General features: G+C 32.8%; 3 protein-coding genes and 1 pseudogene across 4 annotated transcripts in view; 2 read left to right on the forward strand and 2 right to left on the reverse strand.

Moving 5' to 3' along the window:
- Positions 1–13,511, reverse strand: part of LOC143591800 (E3 ubiquitin-protein ligase RSL1-like) — a 34,854-nt gene that overhangs the window by 12,738 nt on the left and 8,605 nt on the right. The window lies entirely within an intron of this gene.
- LOC143591807 (secreted RxLR effector protein 161 pseudogene) lies at positions 1,894–2,277 on the forward strand (annotated as a pseudogene).
- On the reverse strand, positions 3,815–4,376 carry LOC143591808 (E3 ubiquitin-protein ligase RSL1-like). The gene is made up of 3 exons (XM_077071901.1): positions 4,132–4,376; positions 3,917–4,087; positions 3,815–3,833 (listed from the first exon to the last, which is right to left on the reverse strand). The coding sequence occupies exons 1-3, from the start codon at positions 4,374–4,376 to the stop codon at positions 3,815–3,817; spliced, it is 435 nt and encodes a 144-aa protein (XP_076928016.1).
- On the forward strand, positions 8,462–10,925 carry LOC143591813 (acyl carrier protein 1, chloroplastic-like). Of its 2 annotated transcripts, none has more exons than XM_077071905.1 (4): positions 8,462–8,635; positions 8,823–8,909; positions 9,637–9,759; positions 10,654–10,925. In XM_077071905.1, exons 1-4 carry the CDS (start codon positions 8,582–8,584, stop codon positions 10,771–10,773), a joined length of 384 nt encoding a protein of 127 aa, XP_076928020.1. In that variant the 5' UTR covers positions 8,462–8,581; the 3' UTR covers positions 10,774–10,925. The 2 variants fall into 2 exon arrangements, with proteins under 2 accessions (XP_076928020.1, XP_076928019.1); XM_077071904.1 differs by having other exon boundaries at positions 8,463–8,635; positions 8,823–8,915.

Below are 13,511 nucleotides of genomic sequence, written 5' to 3' on the forward strand. Positions count from 1 at the left end.
ACCCGAAACCCGGCATAAATGGGACGTGTAATACCTGACCCGTTAGGGTTTGGGGCTAGTTTAATATACCCCCGATAACATAAACCCATTTACCCGATTATGTACCCGATGTACCCGACATAGCTTATTATATTATATATATAGTTATATACTATATTCCAAATATATTATTTGTCGAAACGTGTTTATGTTAGTTATTTGAGATATTTTATCTTCATGGTAACCATCTTTGTAATCGATTAGTTATATTTTGTCAAACCTGGAGGGTTTTGAGCCGGGTATACCCGACGGGTATTTTATCAAAACCCGATAGGAAACCAGACGGGTAATTACCAGATTAAAACCCGGCGGGTTTGGGACGGGTATGGGATGAACTTTAATAACCGGGTATGGGTTTGGGAATACCTAAACCCGACCCATTGCCATCCCTACATTACTTGCTAAATTTAATTTGTGACTCTTCACTTCATAGTCAAACCAAATATTAACTTGAGGCACGCGCATTGCTTTCATTCATCCGATTGATGTATTTCATTGACTGTTATAAATAAGTTATGACCACAAGTTGTTAAGTTCGCTTAATGATAAGTTCGCTGGGGTTAGCAATTTAGAAAATAAATTAAAAACCTAATGAAAAATGTGTTAAGACACTTAATGGAAATAAAATTTTTCCAAGCTGACCTGGCAGCTCGACCCCAGCCAGGGGCTCTGCCCCTTGAACCCTGCTAGGGGCTGCCGCCCCTAGACCCCGCTACCAGGGGCGCTGCCCCCGGACCCCGTTCGTTGTGGGTCATATAAAGATAGAAATACAACATGAGTAGTAGTAGTTAATTGATACGTGTAAATATTATACAGTTAGCCGTGCACAGCTCAAGAAGGGAATAACTATTAACGGAGAGCGTAACAGGATTCAGGTGAGTTTCTAGCCTCACTTCTGTGTTATGTTTTCGGGGCTGTGTGCATACTCTATATGTTTGTTAATACACTTATCCTAAGTGATAAGTGTATGCCTTATATGAATGATGTGAAATGTATGAATGATTGCTTGTTAGTACGTGAACGATCTTCAGATATTGCACGTACTGTCAGGTTGTAACGCTATGTATAAGGTAAGTATGATATGTATGCTTATATGTATGAATGTGATAAAGTTAATAAAAGAAGGAAATGATGGTTGTATGGTTACGAAAAGGGTACCGAGCCCTAATAATACTGGAGGTATGATGTATGGTTGTATGGTAACGAAGAGGGAATCGAACTCTACTAATATTCGAGAACTAGGGAACCGAACCCTACTAATATTCGAGGAAAGAGGGTACCAAGCCCTAATAATACTCGAGGAAAGAGGGTACCGAGCCCTAATAATTCTCGAGGAAGGAGGGTACCGAGCCCTAATAATACTCGAGGAATGTAGGGCGTAATGCTCTTTATAACGTAAGATGTGAAAGTAAGAAAGTATGAAAGTAAGAAAGTATGAAAGTATGAATGAAAGAATATAAGTTATCGTGTATTGTATAATGTATGATTAACTAGAACTCACTCAGCGTAGCTGACTTTTAGTATGCACGTAGGTGAGTAGGATGAGACAGCTGGCTTGAGTGGGGACACATGGCAGAAGAATAAGAGTCTGGCATCTGAAGACATATGATGTTTTAATTTTAATGCTTTAATGTTGAAAGACAAAGGATGTTTTGAGACAAGTTATGAATTATGTAATGTTTTATGAAAGTTTTATATTCCGCATAAAGTTTTAATTAACCATGATATTTAGAATTGTGTTTATGAGTAAATCCAACACGAAAGTAGGGCTACCGGTAACGGGGCCTTACATTGAGGTACTTAACTCAGACAAGACCTGACATATGTTATGCAGTTGGTTATGTGAGTAGATTCATGCAAAGTCCTAAAGAATCTCATATGAAAGCTGTTAAGTTTTTGCTCAGGTATGTTAAAGGTACTCTTCATTATAGTATAAAGTATGGTAGGTTTGCTGGTGGTGGCTTGGTGGGTTTTAGTGACAGTATTCATCTAACGGATAGTGATGATGGGAAGAGTACTAGTGGCAATGTGTTTTACTATAATGATTGTCTTGTGTCATGGCATTCACAAAAGCAACAAACAGTAGCTTTGTCTTCATGTGAAGCTGAGTTCATGGCTGCAACTTCTGCAACATGCGAGGCACTTTGGTTACAAGGCTTAATACAAGAAATTACTGGAAATAAACAAGAAGCTGTGGTAATTTGGGTTGATAACAAATCAGCTATAGCTTTGATGTAAACCCTGTTTTTCATGGTAGGAGGAGCAAACATATCAATACTAGATATCACTTTATAAGAGAGTGTATTGAAAAAGGTCAAATCCGTGTTGACTTCATAAGTGGTAATCTACAAAGAGCTGATATTTTAACCAAGGCATTACCAAGGTTGAAATTTGCAGAATTAAGGTGTATGCTTGGTGTTGAAGTAGCAGATTGGTTAGAGTAAGGTTTTGGAATTAGAGGGGAGTATGTTAGTATACTTCTTAACAGTTGAGGGGTCTGTTTGTATATTTCCAAATGTTTAGGGTAGTTTCTGTAAATTGTTTTGAGTCTTTTAGTATTAATACTGTTGTAACAGAAGTCAAAGTATTAGTTAATAAAAATTTCGTTTTCCCTCTTTTCATCTACTTGAAACCCTAGAAACCCTAGCTTTTAGTTTTCTCTTAATTCTCCATTGTTGCTGATACCTTGCTTCAGTTCATAGAGCCCATGTGTAGCTTGTCCCCGAAGGAGAGGAGTTGAGTGTGGCAATCCTTGATAACAAAGTTAAGAGAGAAAAATTGGATTGTTACATTATTATCAAGGCATAAACGGGAGATTGATAGGATATTTCGAGATATAGATGGAACACACAGAACATTATGTAAAATGAAAGATGTATTTTCAAAATAAAGTGTTAAAGAGCCAACATGAGTGATACCAAGAGACGAACCATCACCGATGAAGAGTTCTTGTGTACCACCGTATGGAGCATGGAAAGACAAAGCATTGAGGTCATTAGTGATGTGGTGTGAGGCACCACTATCAAAGAGCCAAGGGCGATTTCCGCTGTTTGTAACATCTGCAGCGGACATCGTATGTGTTTGGGGTGGGTTATTTTGAGGGTTTTTTGGTAGTGGTGGCAAGTAAATATTTGGATACATGTTTTTGAAAGCATAACATGAAGACAAAGGATGGCCTGTATTAAAACAAAATTGGCATTTGCTTTGAAAGTGGGGGCTGTTGGTAGATGTTTGTGAGGTGAACGTGTGGTGTGGGTTTTGAGAAGGGATGGTTGTGATATGTAAAGAACTTCCAGAATACATGGTGACCGGAAAAAAAATAACAATGATGAGCAGTAGAGAGGAGGGGATCGGAATTTTGGCTGTGATACCATATAAAAGTATTGACCAAAAGTTATTCTTTCATTCATTGTAATTAGAATATATATATACAGCTAATACAAAATACTAGCCTAGAATCAAGGGATTGATAACAATATAATATGTAATATAATAACTATACAATATTATCCAATATTAACAAATCAATTCAAATGTTTCAACGTCATCCGTTTGGAGGTAAAACACTGATACATTAGATGTGTCAATTTCAACTCGATAGCCCTTTAACTTATTTGTAAATAATAATAAGCTCTAAAACCTAATGAACAATCTTAAGATACACAAATTTATATTTACCTTACATGTAAAAGAAGAGTAAACTACACAGTCCGATGGTAGGACCATATCGCACTTTCGAGCCAACCTTTTCAAAAGTAACACGTACATTAACTCATTAACGAACGTTACAAAATCTGTTATGCAATTACATTTTGTAAAACCGCATATATTATAAGTAAAAAACCACTTTAATTAGGATTAGATTTAAAAGACTGACCTGCATGTCATGTGGTAGCAACCGGCTGCTAATTCTATCATATGCTTGCATTTTATGCACTGCCTCCACAAATTCCTTGCTGCCAGACTTTTAAGCTTTGATTCTTCCACAAGTTGTGTTGGGTTTCTTCGCTTATACTCTTCACAATTCATATATTTATGCCACGGAACCCTGCAATGAATGCAAAAACTACCATAACATTTATAACATGTTACACTTCCAACTTCATTAACCAAAGCTTAATTTTTTGAATCAACATGGAGCATTTAGGATATGGGCAGTAAACTTTTTCTGTCACCGGAATCGACTCTTCCTTCACCCGTTGTCTCATCATTTCAGAAAACTTCGGGTTCAAGAACTTCTCGCATCTTTCAATTCTCAACGCATTTGCGCAACCTTTGTGACGGCATTTTGGTAACACACCAGTACTAAGCAGTTTCACCTCAACATGTTGCTTCATGCAAGAATAACAATATCGGTGTGTACAACCTTCAACTGAAAAGAATTGGTCTATAGACTTATCTAAACATATCACACAACTTTCAAGTGTTTCTTGACATGAAGGGTTCGTGTGCTTCATGGATTAGCATATAACCTTAAAAAAATGTTATTAAATAATTTTTTTATTAATACTTGATAATCTAAAGTGTTAAATTTATATATTATTTTTATTTTTAAAAGAAGTTATTTTAAAAGATGTCGATTTACTCTAAAATGTGGTATAGTGATAGGAAACCGGAGTTCTTCAACAAAGACTCGGGTTCGATTCTCATATACAACACTTTGGGAAACGCATGGCTGATGGGTGGCTCAATGAAGGAAGACCGGGATCTTTGTGATCTCCGGTTTGATCTTGAGGGCGTCCGGATTTTACCACTAGTTGGCCTTCATGCGAGTGAGTTTTCTCCAGAACTGGAGATACCTTGGAGGAGCTCAAGGGCTCTGTACTGCTAGGTTGGGCCGGTTGATGGTGGTCTGTTGCCATTGTGTCACCTCGTACGGAGTACCTAGACAATTATTTGTTTGTTGGTCTTTTTTAAAATTTAAAAAAAAAAATTGATAGAAAAGCATCTGAATAATTTAATATGTTACATAAATGGGTTTGAAGGTGAACCCATTGAAAAATATCCAGAAACCATTTGAAAATTCGGGCCCTTATAACGAGTAGGGTTGTAAACTAACACGACCTTGTTCATGTTCGTTTGCTAAAGAAATAATGTGTTCCGGACGGTTCGCGAATACTTACTGAACAAGATTTATGCTCGTGTTCGTTCATTAAGGAAATGAATGTTTTCATGAACGATTTACGAACATAAACAAACACGAAATAAAATCGGGCGGAGCCTAGAGATTGAGATCTATGTATTCATCAATTTGAATGATGAGAAAGGACATGTGAGCAATGCAAAAACGATGTGAGAGTATGATATTTTATATATGTTAGAGGTAATAAATTAAAGAACATAAAATGTTTAGATAAAATAAATAAATGTACACAAAACTTTCATGAACAACATATACAAATGAATATGAACGAACGCATGTGAACACATTACCGAATGTTCACGAACATAATTAAACGAGCTGGGGGCTTTGTTCGTGTTCGTTTGTTTAATTAATCTAATGAAATTTCTTGTTCGTGTTCGTTCATTTATTAAACAAACAAACATATACGAACTTCCCGCCGAACAGTTCACGAACTGTTCGCTTAACGTTTGATTCGTTTACAACCCTAATAATAAGGATTATTATGAAGGAGGTATGATATATGAGAAAAGGTGGTAATACAATGGTCGAGCGATATATTTTTTTCAAACGGTTCGATCAGTGATAGGAGGGGGATGAATGGGATGATGAGGCAGATGAAAAGTGGGTTGGGTACAAAAGTTTAATAAAAGAATAAAAACAATGCCACCTATGCATGCCAAGTCATCAAAAAATGTCACGACAGCAAGAAAACTAACGGAGTTAGGGTCCGTTAAGTTCGGGAGTACCGGAAACAAATATAGTAAGTTCGGAGTGAGGGGTAACAAATCGTAAGTTGGAGTGATATCAACCAACGAGTTAAATGTATTAAAAATCAATATCCCTTTGATTATCATATTCTTAGTAGTTTTTAATTAGTATTATGTAATGCTGAATCAGTTTCCACTCAAGTAAAATGGAACCACACAATGACACACCATGGTCTAAACAACTGTGGTAATTATCAACTATCCAATTTGTAACCTAGAATCACCTTGATGATATTTGTTTATGGATATTCTTCTTGTAATTATTAAGTTTTAATTAATAAACTATGTTAGAATATAATTGTTGTTAAATAGAAGAAAAAAAACCCCTTTTGAGTTTAGATCTTTAAACGCAAAGGAAAACCACCTACTAATGAAAACAGTGTCGTACACCGGCAACAAAGACCACCTAGAATTCAACATTCGCAAGAAAAACAATCAACAAAGTCACAATCTATCACTTTTTTTAATGGCCAATACCATCAACCACACAATAAGGCTCCATAACACACTTTGAATCATTTTCATATTAATAAATACGAAAGGTAGTTATTAAATTAAAAAAGAAGGTAGCGGGCAACAAACTGCGTCACTACCATGTTTTGAATTGCAACCCCTCATCTTTTAAAATCTACATTCACCGCTCTTGGAGTCATACCATTACTATGTATGACCCGTTGAACTTGGCTAAGTAACTCCACAACTTCAGGTGCGAGGAAACCAAAAGTGTCAAAAGCAAAAAAGAATAAATACATGTTAGCTGTTAAGACACGTCTTCCCATGTTTAGTCACCTTGATTGAAGCAGCTTTTAAATCAGTTTGTTCGACTATGAAACCACTACTCCCTAAGCTCACCAGAGAGGAACGAATTAAAATGCATAGCTTTAAAACAGTAAAACCTTATAACACAAAACTCTCATACCAAGAGTACCGAGTATGAACATATTTAAAATGCATAGCTTTAAAACAGAACGGAATAACAAATGAACATGTTTAAAATGCATAGCTCCTCCGGGTCCACTGTCCGCTGTCAATGACATGTCATTGCCAATATGCAACAACAAAACCATCTTGTCGTGTTCGATATTCCGAATTCTAGGCTGGGGATATCATGTGAAATCTGCTCGTACGTAGAGTCACGTCAGATATGGTTTCTTGTAACTTGTCTTCCTGTTCATAATTGATAATACTATGCTTTACGTACTACTTACTATATAAATTATGGGATATGTTATTTATACACCCTTTATAGGGTGTATATAGGGTTTAAATGTGTGTTAAAGGGGGGTGTGAATAACTAAAAAGGGTATATGAATAACCATTGCCTAAATTATTGTTCACTATGATAGTGACTTTGTTATTACTTTATGTGCCAGAATTGTCACGGGGTATTTTAGGAGGTTTCTCGTAAATGTAATCATTATAATGTTTTTTTTAATTTATTTTATTATTTTATATATTTACTGAATTAATATTTATAAGCTAGAAAAATGATTACGGAACATAACTAATCAAATACATAACCCCCCCCCCCCCCCCCACCCCACCCAACATGTGACATTGCATATAAAGTGAATAGAAGCAATTCCTATTAAATCTAAGCTTGATGAGAAAAGAAAATAGGCGCTGTAAATCAATTCAAATAGACAGGGGAGTTTCAAACCAACAACCTAGCAAGCCTATAGCCCTTTCTCTTTCTAATGTCCTAGCTAAGGCAAGTGAAAGCCCAATAGATCCCCGCTCCACCACATAGCTACGACAAGAAATCTCTTAGATGGGCATGCGACGAATCTAGCTGGATCTATCAATGGAGCAATTGATCGATGTCGAAAGGTCAATTAAAACTATTTATAAAAAGGTTTTGAATTCACATGGAATCAACGGAAAATGCACGTTCAGTCTAATGCTTTTACTTAATTATACTATGACGGACAAACGATGTCAATCGGTTTAAAAGTTATTTGTAAAACGATAATATGAAAATAACCAATCTCCAAGTTTTAGGTTTTGAAGCAAGTTAGACAATTGATAAACCTATTTAGACAAATCCTTGTTATATGTAAACCAAAAGACTTAATATTTGGCTATGCTGATTGTCAGAACTTAATCCAAACAATTGACACACCTTAATAAAATCTATTTGACTATCAATTTTAGATTTTGAGACACAAAATCAATACTATGGTTAATGATAAACGGGTCAATGACGAAAAGAACTCAATCCTAATTGTTGATGACCTCAAATCGATTAAATGATAAAAAATTAAGCAATCAAATACTAAAAACTGTTTAAGCACACGAACAAATATAAAGAGTTGATCAACCGAATGATTAACCAAATCCAAATCCAAAGTAAAGGTTTAGAATACCAAAAATCCAGCGTACAACTCAACCCTACGCCTATAGATGGTTATGAAGTCTTTAGCCTTACATTATTCAGATTAGTTGATTCAATTAACTTGAAAATTTATTATTCGATTCGATGAATATTCCTACTAAAATATAATGCACATGCATGTTTATCGCAATGTACAAGTGGGTTCATGCAATTTCCAATCTTTACTTAACAAATACTCCAAGCTATTTGATACAACCTATATAATATTCATCAAACTCTTCATGCTCTTTGCCCAACTTTCTCTCTCTCTCATCAATGGCTTCCATTGCAGGATCATTCACTTTCATGCCATGCTGTAAACTCAAACAGGTTAAATTCTTAACTTAAACCCTAATTTATATTTTGTTCAATTTTGTTTCTCTTGTGTTTGATTCTAATCAGCTTGTTGCTCGTACGCCTTCTGTATCGATGTAAATACAACTTTTAGTGAAATATAAATATAAATATTGATTTTGCATATTTTTTTTTGGTGATCAAATTTGTTTTATGTTGTCAGTCATGTAACTTCAATGCCGTCAAGCTTGTTATCAATCGAAGATCATTCCCGTCCCTTAAATTGTGTTCTGCCCGGGTTTCTTGTAAGGTATATGTTCTTCACTCTTAAACGTCGTTGCTAAATTTGATGAACAAATGGTGATGGTATGCAGTGGCGAAGGAACCCCTGTTTTTTTACGCGGTAGTGTAAATTTACCAGTTTTCGGCTGAAATTTTTTATACGTAGTGTAAATTTAGCCGCGTTCAACCGAAATGTCATATACGTAATGTAAAATTTAGCCGTTTTCCCCGAAATTTTTTATACGTAGTGTAAATTTAGCCGTTTTCGACCGAAATTTTATATACGTAGTGTAAAATTTAGCGTTTTCGCCCAACAATTTCTATACGTAGTATAAATTTAGCAGTTTTCGATAGAAATTTTACATACGTAGTGTAAAATTTAGCCGTCTTCGGTCGAAATTTTTTATATGTAGTGTAAAATTTAGCTGTTTTCGCCCAAAATTTTCTATACGTAATGTAAATTTAGCCGTTTTCGGCCAAAAATTTAAGTCCGCCCCTCTTTGTTTGTGAAATTCTTTGTACATTTTGAGTCTGACCCCGGTGTCTTAATCCAAGCTTCGCCACTGATGCTATGTAAATGTATGTATATATATATGCATGATGTTTAAAGGTCTAAACGAGCCGAACGCGTTACAAGCTTCAACTTTTATTCTATATTTTTATCTTTTTATGTAGTTATGTATGTAACATAATATGTATTGTTTAGGTTAATTGTTGCAACATGTAAAACATATTACATTTTCATCTTCTTACAGGCGACGAGCGATACACTTAACAGAGTTTGTAAAATTGTTGGGCAACAGCTGGGGATACCCGACGGTTATCCTGTAACCGGAGAGACCAAATTTGCTGTGCTCGGAGCTGATTCTCTCTTTACGGTATTGTGGTTTTTGTTTTGTTTTATATTGTTTTATGTTGTTGCGAGGTACACGACAGTAGCTAAATGTACAGGTGTAAACGAGCCATCCCAAGCTTGTCTAGATTCGAGCCAGGCTTAAGTTCAATCTCGGCTCGCGAGTGTTTTTACAAGCTCAAGCTTAGCTCGGGGTTGACTCGTTTATTATTATTATATTTTAATTTACTATTTATGCGTATATTTTTTATATTTTAATTATATATTTTTATATATTATTTGATATGTGCATGTTCAAAAGAAAACCAAAAAAAAGTTAAGAAGTAGGAACATCTCTTTTACATTTAAAAAATAATATAAAATTCATTTTTACATGTAAAAAACACCTTTTTATATATTCTATTTTTGAGCTTTTACATACAAGTAAAAGTCGTTTTCATTAAATTTAAAAAAAAATCAATTAAAAAACTGTAAAAAAAGTAAATTTTACAAAAAAAAAATCAATGGAATGATTTTTGCATGTGTTTATAAGCAAAAATCCCCGATTCCTCACCTTTTTTTTTTAGTTTCCCATTAAACCATCTCATTGCTTGATATATATTATGTACTTTTTTTCTTCACAGATTTAAATACAACTATTATTACAAAACGATATATATTTAATATGTTAAATAAAAGCCATATAAATTTATGGCTTGTTTAGGCTAGCAAGCTAGCTCAAGCACGACAAGTAAGCTTAGGCTGGCTCATTTGTTAAAAAAATTTGGCACGGTCTTACAAATCCAAATTATTAAATTACTTTAGAAGAAATACAGGTTAGTCCATCATTTTTCTCAGTTGAACTACTATTTGTATAGAATATAATAAATCATAAAATGTATTAAATAGGGTTTTTCTTAGTAATATATTTTTATTACAGGTTGAGTTTGTGATGGATCTTGAAAAAGAATTTGGAATCCGTATAGAGGAAGTAAGTTCTCGATCTATTACAACTGTTCAGGATGCAGCAGATTTTATTGAGGAGCTCATTGCAATGTAAGAATAATTTATTTTTATTCCAAATTTCCGGTTGGATCTTATTATTATGTTCAAGAATCTTCATAAGATTATGTGGGTGCATCAAACATGTTATAATATGTTGTGTTTGTTTCTAAAATGGGACTTATGCGGAATTATATGTGGTGTTAATTATTTATAGGGATTTTCTAATATATGCCCTAAGGGCACATGTAAGAAACATTTATTATGTGAAATATTTTTAAAAAACTAATAGTTCATATTAATTATGTAATAACTACTATATATAACCTTCTATTATTCATTCTTAAATGTTCCTTCCATACATGAATACTAATTATTATTTTTTTAATTTCCTCTAAAATTACTCTTTTATCATATTTAAATTCCCTTCATTTTTCTATTTATCTATATGTAAAGAATATTGAAATATGATAGTGATTTTTTCATTGTACACACAAATTAACGGTGACGTTTTTAATATTAAAATACGAAATTTTAAAAACCAAAAGAATAAGTAATTTCATTATTATATGATAACAAAAACAGAACATTGATCAATGAATGGTTCATCATAAATTGTTTAATTGTTTCCACTTTGTTCTTCAATAGCATCTTCTTTAACAGAAAGCTCACTCAGATTCAAAAGAAAATGTCCATCCATTTGCATAATGATACTAATGCTTTATATCATTTAATCTTAAAAAAATAGATAGAAAGGTAATGAAAGTGGGTGTCTAATATTAAATATTTATAAAAAATGATGGAAAATTAGAAGTGATGAAATAGTAATTTTAGTGGAAATTAAAATAAATTAATTAGTAGTCATGAATAATGAAGAAAAGATTTAAGATGAGATAATAGAAGATTATATATGGTAATTATTAAAAGATTAATGCAACTAATGTGAAATGATAGTTTAATAAGAATATTCCACAAATATCTGGTTCTTACATGTGCCCTTAGGGCACATATTAGAAAATCCCTTATTTATATTATTAGCTTTTATCTCTCGTATTACAAGGTTGTATTATATTATTTATTTATAATATTTATAAATTTTTTTGGATTTAAATTTTATTTATTGTAGGGAAGTTAATAATACACTTAAAATTTGATAATGAAAGAGATTCACAAATAAATGAGATGTTATAACACGGTTTAAAAGTTATCTGGGGTTTAGTGAGAACCATGACTAAATCTAAATGTTGTCCTAAAATAAATCGATTCCTTCCGAACTTTCCGAGACTCAAAAGCATGATCATAGATATCTCTAATTAGTATTTTTAACATCCAATGACCTAAAATGCAAAAACACACTTGAAGTATCATTGTTCACACTAAAAACTTAATAAAAATTATACGATAATACATATAAATACATGATTTACACTATATAATAAATATTTCACAACGTACTTGGTGAAATCCAAAAATTAACAACAAACCATGTTTGTTAAGATTGAAAATAAGATAATCTTAATTGTTATCGTTAACATATTATACTATGTATATTGTTGAATATTGTAAATAAAAAAAAACTCTAATATGCTTTCATTATACAAAGAAACTTTTTTAATCATTAAATTATAAATATATGCTTAAAAGTTGACCCATTTTTTTTAAAATCAATTCATTTATCTATTGATTTTTTGTACATTTTCATCTAAATTTATAAATTATAAATATATGATTTAAATCCATCAATTTGTTTTTCCGGTTAATTTAGTATGTAAACTGTATATAATGTTAAATTGTAAGGATGATATATACCAGTTACTTTCAAATATATAAAGTTTACAATATTTAGTTTCTTGGTTTTTTATATCAATGATTTGTTTCGGGTTTTTTGCAGAACTTAAATCTGATTGTTACGGGTTAAAAATTGGTAAATAAATTGTTTTGTTCAAAATAACTACATTTGGCTTAAAATCTGTTACGGGTAAAAAATTGGTAATCTGTATATTTTTTAAAGTTTGAGAATGCAAATAGATTTATTGTCAACCTTGTTACGAGTTCAAAGTTTTAACTTGAAAATGTATAAGAAATGAAAGTCAGAATTTTAAATGTATATGTTGGGCTCATGAGGGATAGGGCTTTGTATACTAGTTAGAATAAAAGGTGTGGAAGAGTTGGAGAAAGCACGAGTTAACATGTTAACTTTAGTTCATTTTGCTAGTTGTGATTGTGGACTTTGTAATGTGATCCTGTATGAGTCTAGCAATAGTGATAGTCTCGGTCTTGGAAAACCATTGTCTAGGGCTTATATATATATAGTGTTGGGTGCTGTTGTAAGCTTTAGAATTGGACATGTACGTCCTAAGAAGATTTAAGGCTTTCTAATTAATTTTCTAACTTTATAAAAGTTTTGCCGGGTACCATTCCCCTTTACTTAAAAGAAAACCTTAATTTTCTAACTCTATTCATATGTTTATAATTAGTATTATGTAATATTTAAATTAATATTAAATAATGTTTATTTTATATTCAGCTTCATTGTAAAAAATTAATCCTTTTGAGTTTTGATCTCTTACCACAAAGGAAACCTCTTACTAATTAAACTTGGCCATTTCCACTTTGGTGGAGGTGATAAAGTAGATAAGATATGAAATAAGAGGTCATGGATTTAAACTCTATAGTGTATAAACTAGGTTATTGACCCGTGTACTGACACGGGTGAAAATATAGAAATCGTCAAGTAACTAATATATAATTTCAAACGGCAAGGAATTGTTTTAATATTTTATTTGAGACAACAAC

The sequence above is a fragment of the Bidens hawaiensis genome, unplaced genomic scaffold (assembly GCF_021521415.1).
Source record: "Bidens hawaiensis isolate Kalapana, Puna unplaced genomic scaffold, B.hawaiensis_p1.1 tig00040074_1, whole genome shotgun sequence".
NCBI classification, from domain to species: domain Eukaryota; kingdom Viridiplantae; phylum Streptophyta; class Magnoliopsida; order Asterales; family Asteraceae; genus Bidens; species Bidens hawaiensis.

What these genes read in the sequence shown, in the direction of transcription:
- LOC143591808 (XM_077071901.1), bottom strand. Translation starts at nt 4,376, where the DNA reads ATGAAGCAACATGTTGAGGTGAAACTGCTTAGTACTGGTGTGTTACCA. An exon ending in TGGTTAATGAAGTTGGAAGT is followed by an intron (nt 4,088 to 4,131) that starts GTAACATGTTAT and finishes CATTCATTGCAG; the next exon opens with GGTTCCGTGGCATAAATATA.
- LOC143591813 (XM_077071904.1), top strand. Translation starts at nt 8,582, where the DNA reads ATGGCTTCCATTGCAGGATCATTCACTTTCATGCCATGCTGTAAACTC. An exon ending in GGGTTTCTTGTAAGGTATAT is followed by an intron (nt 8,916 to 9,636) that starts GTTCTTCACTCT and finishes ATCTTCTTACAG; the next exon opens with GCGACGAGCGATACACTTAA. An exon ending in GAGCTGATTCTCTCTTTACG is followed by an intron (nt 9,760 to 10,653) that starts GTATTGTGGTTT and finishes TTTTTATTACAG; the next exon opens with GTTGAGTTTGTGATGGATCT.